Source organism: Rhea pennata, chromosome 2, assembly GCF_028389875.1.
Source record: "Rhea pennata isolate bPtePen1 chromosome 2, bPtePen1.pri, whole genome shotgun sequence".
Classification (NCBI taxonomy): Eukaryota; Metazoa; Chordata; class Aves; order Rheiformes; family Rheidae; genus Rhea; species Rhea pennata.
In genome coordinates this window covers 103033387-103050671 of record NC_084664.1, presented here as the reverse complement: position 1 = coordinate 103050671, position 17285 = coordinate 103033387, and the positions used below count along the sequence as shown (strand labels likewise).

General features: G+C 37.5%; 1 protein-coding gene across 1 annotated transcript in view; it reads right to left on the bottom strand.

Annotated features, from left to right (window-relative positions):
* Positions 1–5190: 5190 nt before the first annotated feature.
* Positions 5191–17285, bottom strand: part of FBXO15 (F-box protein 15) — a 28029-nt gene continuing 15934 nt past the window's right edge. Inside the window, exons 7-10 of the mRNA XM_062568523.1 lie at positions 16294–16376; positions 15016–15161; positions 8771–8895; positions 5191–5523 (exon numbers count right to left, since the gene is read on the bottom strand). Of these exons, the coding sequence (XP_062424507.1) occupies positions 5254–5523; positions 8771–8895; positions 15016–15161; positions 16294–16376 (624 nt within the window). The 3' untranslated portion in view covers positions 5191–5253. The remainder of the gene's footprint in view (positions 5524–8770; positions 8896–15015; positions 15162–16293; positions 16377–17285) is intronic.

Here is a 17285-nt window from a genome sequence, read left to right as displayed (position 1 = left end):
ATACATCAGCAGCAGGAGGAGGAGTAGGGACAATGTGGGGCCGCTACTGAATGGGGCGGGGGCCCTGGTGACAAGGGATACAGAGAAGGCAGAGTTACTGAATGCCTTCTTTGCTTCAGTCTTCACTGCTAAGGGCAGCCCTCAGGAATCCTGTAGCCTGGACGTGAGGGAGAAAGTCTGGAGAAGGGAAGACTTTCCTTTGGTTGAGGAGGAAAGGATTAGAGACCTTCTGGCCAAGCTAGACATCCACAAATCCATGGGCCTGGGTGGGATGCACCCACGGGTGTTGAGGGAGCTGGCAAATGTTGTTGCCAGGCCGCTCTCCATCATCTTGGAAAGGTCCTGGAGAACTGGAGAGCTGCCTGAGGACTGGAAGAAAGCCAGTGTCACTCCAGCGTTCAAAATGGACAAGATGGAGGACCCAGGCAACTCTAGGCCCGTCAGCCTCACCTCCATCCCTGGAAAGCTGATGGAACAGCTCCTTCTGGATGTCATCTCCAGACAGATGGAGGAGAAGGTGATCAGGAGTAGCCAGCAAGGATTCACCAAGGGGAAATCCTGCTTAACCAATCTGAGAGCCTTCCATGATGGAATGACTGGCTGGGTAGATGAGGGCAGAGCAGTGGACATTGTGTACCTTGACTTCAGCAAGGCTTTTGACACTGCCTGCCCTAACATCAACCTAGAGAAGCTCAGGAAGTGTGCGTTAGACGAGTGGACAGCGAGGTGGATTGAGAACTGGCTGAAAGGCAGAGCTCAGAGGGTCGTCATCAGTGGCGTGCAGTCCAGTTGGAGGCCTGTGGCTAGTGGTGTCCCCCAGGGATCAGTCCTGGGTCCCATCCTCTTCAACTTTTTCATCAGTGACCTGGATGAGGGGACAGAGTGCCTCCTCAGCAAGTTTGCCAATGATACCAAGCTCGGACAAGTGGCTGACACACCACACATAACAGAAGGCTGCCATTCAGAGAGACCTGGAAAGGCTGGAGAGTTGGCCGGAGAGGAACCTCCTGAGGTTCAACAAGGGCAGGTGCAGAGTCCTGCACCTAGGGAAAAAGAACCCTCGGCACCAGGACAAGCTGGGGGCTGACCTGCTGGAGAGCAGCTCTGCAGAGAAGGACCTGGGAGTGCTGCTGGATGACAAGTTGACCATGAGCCAGCAATGTGCCCTTGTGGCCAGGAAGGCCAAGGGTCTCCTGGGGTACATTGGGAAGAGTGTTGCCAGCAGGTCGAGGGAGGTGATCCTCCCTCTCTACTCAGCCCTGCTGAGGCCTCAAGTACTGCGTCCAGTTCTGGGCTTCCCAGGACAAGAGAGACAAGGAGCCACTGGAGAGAGTCCAGCGTAGGGCTATGAAGATGATCAGAGGGCTGGAGCACCTGCCCTGTGAGGAACGGCCGCGAGAGCTGGGCCTCTTCAGCCTGGGGAAGAGAAGACTGAGGGGGGATCTTATCAATGTGTACAAGTACCTGAAGGGAGGGTGTCAAGGGGACAGGGACAAACTCTTTTCAGTTGCCCCGTGTGACAGGACAAGAGGCAATGGGCAGAAATTGAAGCACAGGAAGTTCCGCCTGAACGTGAGGGGGAATTTCTCCCCTGTGAGAGTGACGGAGCACTGGAACAGGTTGCCCAGAGAGGTTGTGGAGTCTCCTTCTCTGGAGATCTTCAAGGCCCTCCTGGATGCAACCCTGTCTACCATGCTCCAGGTGACCCTGCTGAGCAGAGAGGATGGACTAGATGATCTCCAGAGGTCCCTTCCAACCTTACTGATTCTGTGATTCTATGATTCAGATACCACATCTTAGTGACTCATTACATGTCAACTGAGTTGTAAGTAATGCACCCGAAATGCTTTTGCCTGAATCTCCTCCTGGCCCTTTGAATGTGTTGGAACACCAGGTCAACGCAAGGTAAGCTACTGCTTGTTTGTTCTTGTGCAGTAACTTATTCAGATAGAGTAACTTGATCACTTGTCTAAATCCTTGGTCTGAAATAATATTAATCTATTTCAGCTTATGCTAATCTTAGTATAATGTATTTTTCCTTTTGCTAAGTACTCAGCCACTAGCACCAGACAGCCCTTAGCTCTCTGAACAACAAGACAGTCCTTGTCTCAAAATGCATGCATAAGGTGATACTGGGAACACTTTCACTGAAACTGAGATCATATGTAGAGGAACAATGAATGAATCCAAATCAAAAGCTGTCTGCTGAGTAGGGAGAGCGCTGTGATGAGGCATTCTAGCATAGAACTGCTTTATGTATACAGACATACCAAAAACACATGTGCAGCAGAAATGCATCATGAAAGCAAAGTTGCTCCCTAACAGCAATGGCAAAAGCTAGGCAGAAAAAGCAGAACTGTAAGGCCAGTTTGAGGAAGAAGTAATACAATTACTAGCCTACACTACAACAATTTCATAAATACACAGCTGCTATTATTTCCCCACTGAAGGAAAGCATTGTAAAGAGCATCAATCCCAGAATGGCAGTGTTACAATTAAGGTCAATTCTTCAGCTGATATAAATCAGTATAGTTCCAATTCATATCAGTGGAAGATCATGTTCAGAGCCCAAGAATATTAACGAATCATCTGTTTAAAAGGTTTGCCATTACAAGTATCCCTCTCCCTCCTCCACCAAAAACAAAATAAAAAACCACTCCACAAGAACAAAGAAGCATTTGTGTACACAGTAAACATCTGGCAAAGCAGTAATAAATAGGAGGGTTAATATTTTGATGTAGTTCCATTAAAAAGAACACTCTTCCACTGCTGGAATAGTTTCAAAAAATGTTCTTTCATTAAATCAGTCTGTCACACTAATAGATTCCTTCTCAAAGCAATTTAAGCTCATTATGTTAAATGAACACTATTATATATGCAATAAAGTAAACATAAGTACTATTTTTACGCTTGCCTACCAGGTAAATCACCCTTTTAAAGATACCACAGTTCTATCTGATGCAGAGTAGTTAAACGTACACATTTAAAAGTTGCTGGTGTTTCCTCTCTTTTCAATTTGACAAGCTGGTCCCTGAAGCACACACAAATTACCAAAAAAAAAAACACAAAGAAAAAAAAAACCACTAACTTCTCACATTTCTTTCACTTAGAAGTGCTTATACTCTTGAACACAGAAATTGTCCTAATATTTGGCTAAACAATGCTATTAGGACCAATCTCGTCTTCAGTATGGAATACTAAAAAATAAACAACACAAACAAACAAAAAAAAACATTAGAAGCAGCAAGAAACCCTATGCACATTCTTGTTTGTGAACAGTGGAAATGATGAGCTGGCAATATATCCTGAGGAGAATCTGTTTTACTCTGTATCACGTTTTAGAGATTGATAATAGAGGTTGACAATATTAAAGATTTATCCTATTTCCTCATTAACTCAGGTAAACTTGTGGGCTGCTAGATTCCAGTGCTAGAGACAAGAACAGTGTACTTTCTTCGTTCATTTCTAATAGTGATACAAGTAATTTGTTATAATGCTGTCTGTCAATTGTTAATACAATCAAATGCTTTAGGACTTGAAATTAGCCCCCCCACCCACGCACCTTTTTAACATCGGACATGTAATGAAAATTCAGCTAGAGTAAGCAGCAATGACACACTTACCATCTCATAGCTGCCAAGTGGCCAGTACGCTGGTGGTTTCACAGCAGGTCCAAGAACACACTTGCACATTACCAAGTATAAACACAGCTAGAACAGTCCTATACCTTAGTTTACAGGCTTGATATGAAGACAAAGACTGAGAGAACATTGGGACTGAACTACCATTTCCTTGCTAAAGATCGTCCCTTAAAAATCAGGCTTCTGGCAAAAGAAAATTTTGACTGGTTGCTTCATATACGGCACCTTTCCACACAGCATGAACTTCAGCATCTATTGTTCATCACAAATTCACCACACACACACACACCACACTTACTAAAATATTTACATTATTCCAAGGGATCACAGTCATCAGCAGCAGTCAGGAAGAAAGGAGATGGAATGCTTGTTACAGTGGCTAACCATCAAAACTACAAGTGTTTTTACTTCTTCATTAGGCAAGGTTACAAGTCAAACTGGAACTGAATCACCCTTAACTTTATTATCTTTGAAAGTCACACTAAGAAACAATCCATATCAAGTGCTTATGCATAGACATTGTTTACATGAATGAATAAATCTACTTAAACAAATGAAAGGGAACACAGACATATTTTCAAGGAAATCACTTTCATAATACAGTCACAGAAACCAACAATATAGTTGTGCTTTTTTCTTAACAGCATACTAAGAAATTGCACAGATTTACCCTGGTGTGTAACACATCACAGAAATGACACTATTACTTTTTTCATCAGGGAGTAGATTAGGTCATAAAGTTACTTCAAGCAACCTGAAAAATCAGGCACATAAGCCCACTGCTTTTATGAATACCTATCATCAGATAAATCATGTAAATAATTCATTGTTTCTGAAGCAATCGAATGTCAGCTAGGTTCACGAGGACCAGATGTCAGCTCAGCCCTTCTGATAATCATGACAATCATTCAAGGGCTAATACATGAGGCAAGCGCATAGATTTGAGTTAGAGAGAAGGTCAGAACAAGGGAAAACAAATAGAGCAAACAGAAATTTGGACATCTCACAAGAGATATTACACAAGTGATTTTCTTGACAAATGCCTTACTGCCCCTACTATTCAGATATCAATTCTAGTCTACCTTTTAATTGTTCTACTATAATGTATTAAAGTATTTGTACTTTTAAAATATAGTATTTCTATATTTAATAATAGTAGTCATTTATCAGTAATACTCTAATGAATCAGAACACAAGAGCACACATGCTATTTTATTATTTTAGGCATAAAGTTCAGTGTTCTCAAAAACAGTGTAGCTCACATAAGAATAAGGCTTCTTCACAGTATGGTAAGCAGAAGGCGACATGCATTCATATATATTAAAAGTATCTATAGTAACAATTGTTCCTAAAATAATTTCTAATATGCCCAGTACCAGAAGCAGACTAACCATACGGTGTTCAACAGGGGAGAAAATCATTAAACTATGAATTTATATAAACATCTCTTTACATCCCTCCAACGCTAATTAAAATGAATACATGCAACTGTACTTCCACTACCGAAAATCTGAAAAGCACAAAACCTGCAACAGCAGTATTACTAATTAATATCAATTTTAATAATCAAAAATTTAATTTCCTAACTTAAAACGTTACCTACTCAATTAAATCAGTAATTTGTTCCATACCAGCTGTTAACCTTTTTGGTGCTTATGTAAAGAACCAGATTGACTACATAATATTCCTTGGTTTCTTCCAACCATACCAAGTCAATACTGACTTTACCCTCTGAATCTGCATACTCTGTGGTATAGATATGACCCATGCAGTCATAAAGGCCAGATGTCTTGGAGGACAGTTCCATGCGGACTGGTGCACTGAAACACCAGAAGGGCCTTCGAGTTTCATCCAAGACAGTAACATCCATCAAGTAACAACCCTACAAGCACAAGCAAAATAGATTAATTTCCTACGCCATGGCACAGTCAACCAGATCTGTCACCAATTTTAGAAGAAATACTAGGGGTTCAACACACAGCAAATTTTGGTATGAAGGCTAAAAATTCAAAATGCTCCATAATGCTCCACTGACTACTGCAAAGCAACAGATATTTACTTAGAAATTTCTAATAGACTTTAAAAATTGCAGCCTACAGACAGAAAAATTGTGTGTTGTCAAACTGTAGGTGGCACTGCCAATCTAGATCAGATGTTATTTCTAGAAGTCTAACCCCTGGGGGGAAAAAAATTTTTGTATTTCTAAATAATTACAATGCAAGTAATAATAGCTTTCTTACTCATATTGAAAGGACTAAGTTTAAACATAGGTGCCAAGTTTCTATGAATGCAGTAATGCTTGCAGAGAAACTTAAAGAGACCACCTCCAAAGCAGCAGATGAGGGAAAAGTTTATGTACGCAGAGACAGCAGTTGCCCTTAAATGCTAGTTGTAAGTGAATGGGAAATAACACTTTCTGAACTGATACAGGCTTCAGTTCCCCCCAAAATAATATTAATATAGGTCTCCCCTACAAGTAATTCTTCCTGGTAAGAATTATTGGAAATACTTCTTAAATCACTACACAATTACATCATTTTATAATACTAAAGTCAGGCTGCCAATTCTTAGGCACTGCAACATAAAGGTTTCAAGTATAAGCATACAAGTTGTGCACCATTGTTAATACCAGCTTTTACCTACTCTCATGAGTTCTGAATCGCTCAAAGAATAAAACTTAATTATGTTGTACATACACGTTATTCCTAGGAGTATCATTTGTCCCAAAGGCTTAAACTAACTAACATCGCAAACTGAGTATCAAAATATTAATTTAGAATGCTTTGTTTCATTGTATTACAGCTGAGCTTCTGTTGCTTTAACAATTCTTTCAATATTATTGTACTTTAGTCAAATAACACAAAGCAGATTGCACATAAAGCTTATGATATAGTTTTCACAAATTTGATACTGTAGATTGCTGAAAATATGAAATTCAAATCAAACTTGCATAATACTTTATAGGAGCTAAAAATTAATTCAAACTAGAGGGAAAAAAAACAACTACTCCCTGGTCTGACATCTTTTATAAGAAAGGTAAATTAAGAGCTTGACTGAAGAGGGTTCTTTCTTTCTATATATCCCAAAGTGCCTGTACTTCAATGGTTAAGTCTCATTAAAAAAATCCCAAATTACCAGAAGAAAAAATTTTTTGAGGTGTCAGCAAAATTCCAAGATTTTCTATTTTTTATACATTATAAATTCAATGTATTGGTATATTCTGCTGCTGTGGCTGATCTCCTTTGGCCTTCACACATTTTAAGAATTTCATAAAGATCTATGTTAAAGCTAAATTGGACTCTATCTGTAGCTATTTGTTGACATGCACAATTTCTCATCAAAAAGTGAGAGTTTAAAAAAAATGATGTTGTTTATATTAAGTATTAGTTTTTGGAAAAAAAAAATTGTAAGCACATAGGACAGAGCTAAACTAGAAGACTGCTACCTTAGCACTCTGTTCCCTCTGACAGTTAATTTATTATTTTATTTTTAATTTATTTTTATGTGGTTATTTTCACAAAAAATAATCTGGTCATGCAACCGTCAATCAGGTAGTTTTCTGGTATCTACCTAGTACTGCAGCAAGTTTTCCTATCTCCTATTGTATTTTTTTCAGTCAGGTGAAGCACCCTCTCTAGTTATGCGCTGATACCCCATTAACTTTAAGCACGTGAGCAGTTCTTCTGAAATTAATAAATGCAAAACAAATAATAGCTCGGTGTGAACTCTGTGTGAACTCTGTTGACAAATTCAAGTCTGACATTTCTAAGAAACCTTAAAAAAAAAGCATCCATTCTGCATTTTGTTTCTGAATAAGTATTCACAGAAATAAAAAGCAAGATTTCAAACAATTGTCTTTAAAGTGTTGTTTTGTTGTTAGCTTGAATTCCTTTTACTTCACAAGGCACGATGTTTTTATTGACATGCATAACAGAAGGATTTCTTCTTTTGAAATAAACACTTAAAGAACAGAGTTTACCACAAGCTAAGAAAAAAATGCAAATGAACTAGGTAGTTCATGGCATTTTTTTCCTTCCAATTCCTCTTGTTGCATAGGGACACTTAGAAAGGGAGGGCTTAACAGGAATTGTAATGCAAGCTCGACTGTAACTGATACTCCAGACAAAAAAAAAACAATAGTAGGTTACTCAGCTCCAAGATGAATTTTCCATCTCTTTTTGCACAGGAATGCTGATTGATACCATAAACATTAAAGCAAGTATATTAATGTAACTGAACAAAGTGTCACAATATCAAACATTATTTCATTTTGCAGTTATGCAAGATTATCAAAAGGGAAGTTTTATTAACTATGTTTATTTTCTCCAAGTATTTTCAAAATGTCAAAATTGAAAGCAACTCAATCTTTTTTCAGTAGGGCTTCAATTATGCTTATCAGAATTTTGGGTAGTTTTGAAGTGCACATGCAGCTCAATTATGTTTAAAAATATGCACCTTCACCACTACTGTAAAATCTACAGGAATATTTTCAATCTCTCTTTAAAATCATTCTTGTAGGAACTTGATACAAGAGAATGAATGAACAGTTCTCTAGAATATGAACACTCAAATGGGACAATAAATCCAACGGTCCCATTTACATCACTCAGGAGCTAGCTGCCGACAGTGTTAACACAGGCCCTAGTTTCTGCCCATGTCCATTCGCATTTTAATATTCTCCAGCAGTACCCAGAGTTTCATTGCACATATACACCACAACAGAAATGCACAGTATTTCCCCTAGGGTTCCAGAATTATTGCCCATACCAGAACAAAAAAAAAAAAAACAAAAAAACACACACACACACACACAGATTTGCAGTACATTTTTTGTCCAGCATTTCCAAGAAGTGTTGGTCACACACAGCATCTCTGAGGAGCAGAAAGCATTGCAGTCACCATTCATGCATAGTGTGTCTATCATTCAATCTATCCTCTAACACAGAAAGGATAGATGCTATTTTTCTACACATTCATATTGTTTTAGCAATATTTGAATCTTAAGAGATTTTTCTAGTATATATACCTTCACAAAGAAAAACAGTTAAAAATTTGCATAATCAGGATGCATAAATTTCATTCTATTTTGAGATAAGCATTTCAAGAAACAAAAAATATTACTGACCGACCTTTACATTGCCTTTAAAGGCATCTGTTTTCCAGGATAAGCCAACTGTCCCAATAATAGGCAAGTGTTTCGCATTATCCTTTACGCTTACAACCGTTAGCCTCAAATATCCATTTTGAATGTCACCTGAAAATATTAACAATATATAGCATAACATTACTATGAATCAAACTAAGCCAATACACTCTGAATGTTCTGTCTGCTTCTCTCCCCATCTTCCAGCAAGGAACTCTGACACACACCAACAGCTACATATCTAGCACGTTAGAGTGAATTTGAGTCATTGTTCAGGGTTTTGATTTTGCGAACTATAGTAGAAGCAGCAGCGAAAACACTTCTTGGATCTGAGTACCAAAATCTGAAGCCCGCTGAGAGGGCCTACAGAAGGATGCAAGGAGCAGGTTCCATGTTTGATATTTCAATCCCATATCACCAGTGGCTCCATCATCTTGGAAGTCAAGTTCAACACACAACACATGAAATAAAAGGAAGGATCCCTCCCCCTCCTTGTTTCTTAATATAATCCTTCCGCTCTGTCTGATGAGTTAAATAACCCTACACTCTAAATGATCAGTCCTCCCTAGAAAGTCAGACGATCCATTTAAATTGATAAGCAGTAAGTCTTGATTTGAATCAAGGTTTTAAATTACAGATCTCGAGGTTTTTTGTTTTTTGTTTTTTTTATTGCTTCCCACAGGTTCACCTTCAGTTTTGGACAGAATTATTAGAACTTTGTTACTTTTTTTTTTTTTTTTTTTAATACTGAACAACCTTCTTTGTTTGGTATGTCTCTCTCTCCTCCCAGAGGAGACTGCTATTTTTAATTGCTATTTTTTTCTCCTCCTACTAGATAAAGGAGATTTAACAGGAAATCCAAAGGTCTAACTATAATTAGAGGTACATCATAATAAACTAGATCTCTGACTACCAAGGAGAAAAAAAAAAAAAAAAAAAAAAAAAAAAAAAAAAAAAGCTATATCATGACACAAGCAAGTGTCTTAATAGGACTTTCATAAAAGTTCTATTATCCTAGATAAAAGATACTAACTCTCTCTAAAGGCAGAAAGAAGGCACTAGAGACATGGAAGAAAAAGAGGATCAGAAGCTGTGCTTGCAGGAGGCAGACAGCGAAAGACAGGAGTGCCTCACAAAGATACAGCTTGCCAGTATCTAGGAGTGGGCTCTGGATGATAATTTAAGGAGCTTGTAGAGTGAGGTGGTTTAAGATGCAAAAGTGAGTAAGAGAGAAATAGTTTGCCTCTGGTTCTCCTTCGGTCTTCAGCAGCAAGAGACTGACGGTAGATCAACAACAGAAGGGCTGGCTTATCGTCTTCTTTGTGCTAAAAAGCTAAAGCCTAAGTGCAGGAGCAGGGAAAGCTTTGTGTGGTGGCTGCTGAAGGCAGTCAGCCAGAGGCAAAGCGCCAGAGAAAGATCGAGCCTAAAGCTCACCAGGGAAGCCAGAACCTTCCCTGAATGGGCGCTGTGGGACTAAGTGGCACCCACGAGAGGCCTGAGCACACATCAACGCCAGGAAAGCATCTCTCGCAAGTAAGGGTCCAAAGAGCACTCACTCTGCCAAGCATAAGGGACAGAGGAAGAGAGGGTTGGTACAGTGTTTTGAATGTGAATGCGAGTATGGTGTAAAACTCAACTGTGCCCATGGAATATTTTGTACAGTTTAAGGAAAAACACATCCAGACAGTGATACCGAGTGTCTTCGCAGTAATGTCCCAGAGAACTCAATGAAGAAAACACAAGCAGAACTCACATCCAGAATCCAGCTGAAAATGCAAAAAATAATGGTATTAGGTATAGGAGATACTTACCCAGTTAAGTTCCAGACCTCAGTAAATTAAATCCAATGACAATATTTCATTCAAGATAATAGATTTGAGATAAACAGTCAAGTTTTACTGAACAAACATTAAGAGCTTCCATTTAAAAATGAGCTTTTATAGATGAGCTTTTATACAGGAAATGTTAAATAAAATTAGTCAACAAGCTTTTTTTTTTTCCCCCTTTCCCCAAAGGGCTATTCAGTTATCTACAATTAAGATTCAAATAGAAACAGCTATTCTTCTCACTCACTCCAAATAAATGAAATTTTTACTTAAATTTGAAAAAAAAGAGAAAAAGAAAAATTGGAAAAAAAAATACTGCTAAGTTTAAGCAGCTCAGGACACTACCATTATTGCAAGACATTAATAACATCAGCTACCACATTGCCAGATGGGCCGCCTGGCTAAGGTGTAAGTTATAAATCCCCTTTTGCAGTTACTTGTCAGCTTCCAAGTCAGAGCAGAAAGAAGTGACACAGAACCAGGAACTTGAAGGCTAATTATTCATCCATTAATTAATGTGATCTTTATAACTTTAAGTAGAAAAGCTCCATTCCAGTCCTCACACCCAGAAGAAAGGAAACATATATCTAAAAGTTAGTAACAAGTCAAAGCGCTGCGCTTTGGAAGCATTGGGATCTCCCCTCTCCATCTCAGTCTGATAGGGATCAGAAATCAAAGGGCAAAGCAAGCTATATTAAAAATACCAAGGGAAACAACGAGAGCACAAACCAGCCAGGGCTCTCCTCAGCCTGATCTAGAATTTGCTTCATGAGCCCTATTATGATACAGTTGAGAGCTTCTACAAGACAGCAAAGAACCCTTTAATCAGTATAGTTTATAAGGAACAGGTATTTCCAAACAAAGAGAATGTCAGTAAAGAGGATCACGTACTCAATCATCAGAGGAAAGAAACAAATAGTCCAATAGTTCAAAGGTACTTATTTATGCTATAAGTTTGATTTGCTAACTAAAGGCTTTGTTGTAAGTTATAACTTAATTGTTAACCAAAGCGTTCCCTGTGAAAATAACAGGAATTCTGGCTGGCAACAACCAAACTTTCCATGATGAAATGAACATTTAAATTTGCAAATCAATCTTCAGATAAAAACATTTCAAGTTCCCATGGGATATTCTGAAAACACACAAAATTCATCCTGATACATTTTACAAGCAAAAACACATCAATTTATACTAAATAGGAATAACACTGAAAAGCTCAGACTACTATGCAGCTACAAAGCTATGTTTAAAAAACAAAAAGACTAGATAAACACATTTTAAGAATTTTTAATAAAAAGCTAAATGTAGTATTCACAACCTCTGTATGACTCGTAAGAAAAGCCTGCCATAGTTTCCTGAAAATAAGAAAAATTTTCTAACACATACATTCAATTTGAAAGTATTCAGCATATTTATCCTACATTACCTTCAAACAACACGTTACCAATCCTATTTAAATGTAAGGAAGCAAGAAAACAAACAAACAAACAAAAATCCCAGCCAAAACAGGGTGCCAAAATAGCTAGCTACAGCAGTGCAAGAATTAATAACAAAGAAAAGATATGAAGTCATAGATATTCTCTCTACTTGGTTCAATGAAGTGTGATATAGCTTCTAATTTAATGTTATGGATTTTGCAGAAAGAAATGAAACAGTAAGCAGTAAGTGAAGCACAGTATTCATGAAGACTAGTGAAAAAAAGACAAAAACTGACTGATCTGTTTGTCTGCATTTATATTCTTCTGCAGAGTAACATATGGCAATCCCTTGGTGACCTTGGAGTGTCTACAGCTTTTTAATGTAAATAAATAACCTAGTGTGAAAGTTGACAACTGGTCTGTGAAACAAGTCATGAAACCTGCTAGTGGCATTTCACATTCATAATTTAAAGCAAATCTGAATTGGGTAAGAGTTTTAAGAAATAGCAAGGCTTCTCACTCCACACTTAGAGCTGTCTTGGAGAACAGGACACAGAACAATGTTAGAATGGAGACTGAAAACAAAGCATAGGCTAGCAAAGACAATGACATTGGCAAATCCACCCTGTTGGCCACCTTCAGAAACATCATATCCACAAGACAGCAAACTGACTGACCCAAACATACAACTAACAATAACTTACTGTAAAGCTATGTGACAGTAGACTGCCATTAAGTGCCTCACCACATCATTTTTGAACAAAAATCAAGGAGGAAAACAAGCATTTTCCAAAAGTGATTCTTAGGTAAGTACATGGAACAGAAGAGATGATGGAACTGATTGCCTGCAGAAACCATAGTCCAGCCAGATGATGTTCTGTGAAGAACCCCAGTGCAGTGTCGCACAGTTAAAACACTCAAAATCAAGGCAGTTCAACAAATGCTGGTGATCATAGAACAGATTCTCTAACTATCATCCAAAGTGAGATGGTGTTACAATTTTACCTGTTGAAGCAGATGTCCAGCAATACGCCTAAAAAGCAGCTTCATCTTTAACGGAAATATCTTTTCAGTGGCAAAAATGTGATACAAGCAAAAGACAAGCGTGTCACTTATTGCTTTCTCCTGTACAGCTGCATTACTAGAAGCACAAAATTTTCATTTTAGCAAACAAACCATAAAATTCACACATACACTTCCAAACAAGAATGCAACTGTCTAGCAATTAACAGCAAAAATGAGTCAGCGAGTATAAGAGGACTCGTGTATTGACTAATATCTCAGGGGAGGTCTCCATGGCTACAGCAGCAGAATTTCATTGAATTTTTATCCTTGTAAGTGTTCCTCTATTTTCAAGTTTGGAGTTTAAGAATCTGAAACATGCATGTTTCAAGTACATGAAACTACAACACTCCATAGAGCATAAGCCTACAGTCTAAATGACAGTTTTGGGAGTCAAGTACAGATATTAAGAAGAGCCCCAAAGCTATGGAGAAGTTTGTTTTAAACAGAGTAAAACATTCAAGTCTGGCACCCTCTACCATCTTCAGCAAAAACAGTATTTTCTAAAATGAACAGATGGCTCATCAGTACTCTTTCTAGAAAGATGGTGGGAAGCAATAATTGATTAATGATGTTTAATTTTAAGATTTAAGTTTAACAAATTAATTTTAAAACTTGAATAAATAACTATTAAGTTAACTATTTACTGTATAAATGCATTCAACACCTGTGCTGGAGAAAAGACAAGACTTGGAGGGCTTACTATTTAAAAAAAACGTAAGCATAGAAATTGTCAATTTTAAACAATAAACCAATAAATTTAAGTTTTCTAAAGAGTTTCATTGTTACTATAATTTTAATTATCTTAGGGCATTACATTTTTCAGTGGGCATATGATGCTTTTAAAAGTTGAGCTTTTAGAAGCTACTGTATTTACTTACAAACATGTACATAACAAGACTTTGCATTAATTGGCATCTTTAGTCAGATCCTGGCAAGTTTTTGGCATAGCCTGTATCAGCATAAAATACAGCATGAAAGAGAAGAAACACAAAGCAACTCTGCCACAATGTTAGTACCACCATGCTGGCAAAACTTCCGCGTTGTGAATGCAGGATGCCAGCAAAGATCTTTATTGCTTAAGCTTGTTCAGTATTACAATAGCTACTCCAGCGGAAGAACTCTTGTTCTAGGACCACTACTTATACCCTGGAAGTCTGTGCTGCCAGAAAGAGGGTTGTGTAGCCTGAACTTCAGTCAAAAGAAAAGCACTCATGTTTTTCTGCCAGATCCTAGCAGAACTAAACTGACTTGTACATAAACAAAAGATGATTAATCATATCTTACCAAAAGAAATGCCAAGAACTAAAGGAGAGAGAAAAAGAAGCAGTACAGCTAAAAACGATCACTGAAATTGTTTAATACACAACAAAAAGTGTCAGAATAGATGACCATAAGTTAACCTATAAATCTTGAAGTTCAGAGTATTTTCTACAAATGTATTTAAATATTCAAACTGTCAATGTACCACACATATACTTCAAAAGAATTCTACAAAAACAGGTGCCCAGAAATTACAAGGACAATCTCACTTCCCCTTACAGTGCTACAAACAGGAGGACATCAACCTACCACAAGAGCTGTACCACTGTGTTATTAATTCAGTACTGAACCAGATGAAAACATCTATCCTGACCATCTGCTTAACTTACAGCTTAGGCTTGATACTACATTAATGTAATAATAAATGTTTTTGACAGACTTTATACAGAGTGAGCTTATGATAATACTGTGTGATATATCATGAAGTAACTGAATAATGCAAAAAACAAAAACATAGCTTACTCTTAAAAAAAAAAAAAAGAAAAAAAAAAACCTCTTCCCCCTGAGAGACACATTGATATTAAATGAGAAAGAAAAAACACACACACAGACAAGAGCAGGGATCATTTTAAGAACACACATTACAGTTCTGGCAACTCTACCTTTTCTGCAGAAGAGGCTCTTGAATGTTCCACACATGCAAGTATGGCTTCCACTATGCATATCTAGATGTAGACTGTAGTCATGCAGTCCATATTCTGGGTCAACATCATCCAGTACAGGTTTATTAGGTGAAAGGATATATTGTCTTTTAAAAATATATATATATATAATATAATTAAGAAAGGGAAAATGACTTAACAGAAGGAAATAGGGTAAGTAACTAACACCAAGAGGATCATTTAAGGAAAAGCTACAAGATGGCAAAAGTCATTAGACTAGATTGTGTGTTCATTAGAACACAATATTCTTAACGTTCAACTTTCAAAAACATTAGTAATCTCGTTTGTCATATTATTCTTTATACATCAATAAGCTGTCTAGCCTAGCCAAAGGCAGAAAAAAAATGACAGTCAACTTGTACATCTGTAAACTCCAAAATATGGACACATTTGGATGGAGAAAAAAAAATAAGAAAGTTTAACTACAAATCTAAAAGTCAACTGACCACAAGCTTCTTTGGAATAGCAATCATTAAATATTTTCACCTGTACCTAACCTACCAGAGAAACTATTGCACATAAATGATCAGAAAAATCCAAATTCTAGAGGCATTAAGCAACTCTTACAGAGGGTCCTATTTGCTATTAAGTTAGATGATATTAACCTTTATCTTCTATGCAAAAACAGCCATACTGAATGGCAGTGGGCAAATGAAAAGATTACAGGCAAATACAACAGTGTCTGATCAGAAAGCAGGGCTGGAGGGGAAAAAGAAGAGGAAGAATAAATCCCAGAAATCATCCTCTAAATCTTTTTTTAAGTACTGTTAGTATTTCAACAGGACTGAAATATAAAGGAGGCACTATATTAGTTTACTAGAATTTTCTCTCCTATTGCACTACTAAAAATTATTTTCTTACATCCTAAAATGCCTTCCTCTTCTTCAGATCTTTTAGATAGGACGAGGGAATAAAAGGCTGTGAAAAGGAAGGAAGGAAGGATGTACTTGAAAGGACAGTACATTTCTGTCTTTCTCAGTACAGCAAAACTTATACGATTAGGTTATCTCCTTGACAGCAAAACAATGGCAACAATTCAGTATGAAAATACTTCCACTACAGTTTAGCATACAGTTATCCTATTTCTTACTTAGATTGAACAGGAAAGGTAAGTTATTGCCTAGATATTAACCACTTACCAGCAAACATTTTCAACTCAGACTCAAAGCTTTATTCAAAATATTATCTTTACCACCAAAGAGAAAATCCCAAACTTACACAGTAGCAGAACCCAAAGTGCTTCTCTCAAGAAGATGATGATAATGAAGACTCGCCATAATAAAAGCAATTTCACCTTTTTCCTGAAAAGTTAAGCAAAGTAGATGCATTTTCATCCAGAATATTTTGGGTTCCCTCCCCCTCCCCACAAGGTCTTCTGAGCATTAAAGTTTTCAGATAAATGCTGCCGCTTATTACTCTGACACATTAGAATAAGGTTAATAATGGCTTGTTTTAATAGACAGATAAATGTTCTTAAAACCACTATTATCCTTTCACCAGGATGTAGACTGTATGTAAAAGACCACAGCACTTCCATACAATGGGGAAAAGGAGGGAAACTAGTTATGCCACAGAAAAGTTATCAGCAACAATCCATGAATCTTACTTCTCTAGCTTCTAGTTACCATTTGAAATATAATAAGTAAGAAGAATCAAGTGGACCTTACTCCCAGCTGCTAAAGACCTAAGCATCAAGTTTATTTAGATATTTAATGAACTGTTCACAAAGAGAGCTAGCATCAGTGAGGAATACAGAGCTACTCACTAAAAGAAACAGTAGTGAAGCTAAGATCCTAGGTGTCTTCACTAGAAAATGCACTCTTGACAAAGTGGTAAGACATACCTCCTATAGGCCTGTATAGCTCAAAGGAAACTTCTGAGATCAGTATCAGAACTAAACAAATCCAATTTGTCATGATCACAGAACGCCTGGAATCCAGCTCTTTCTTTGAAAAATGCATTTCTAACCCCTATATTTCCAAACACATAAGCCAATATTGAAATTATTCACCCGCAGCAATCTGTTAGAGTCCTGTGAAGTGGGAAACTATCTTTTCCATCTCACTAGGTTACTATATAGAAAATGAACCCACCACCATCCCTTACACCTCAAATCTTGGCTATTCCACTACTGTTGTGGTGCAAAATTAAAACTAAAAGAGATCTGACAACATGGATGGATTTATCAATCATAAAATGTCTGAGTATTT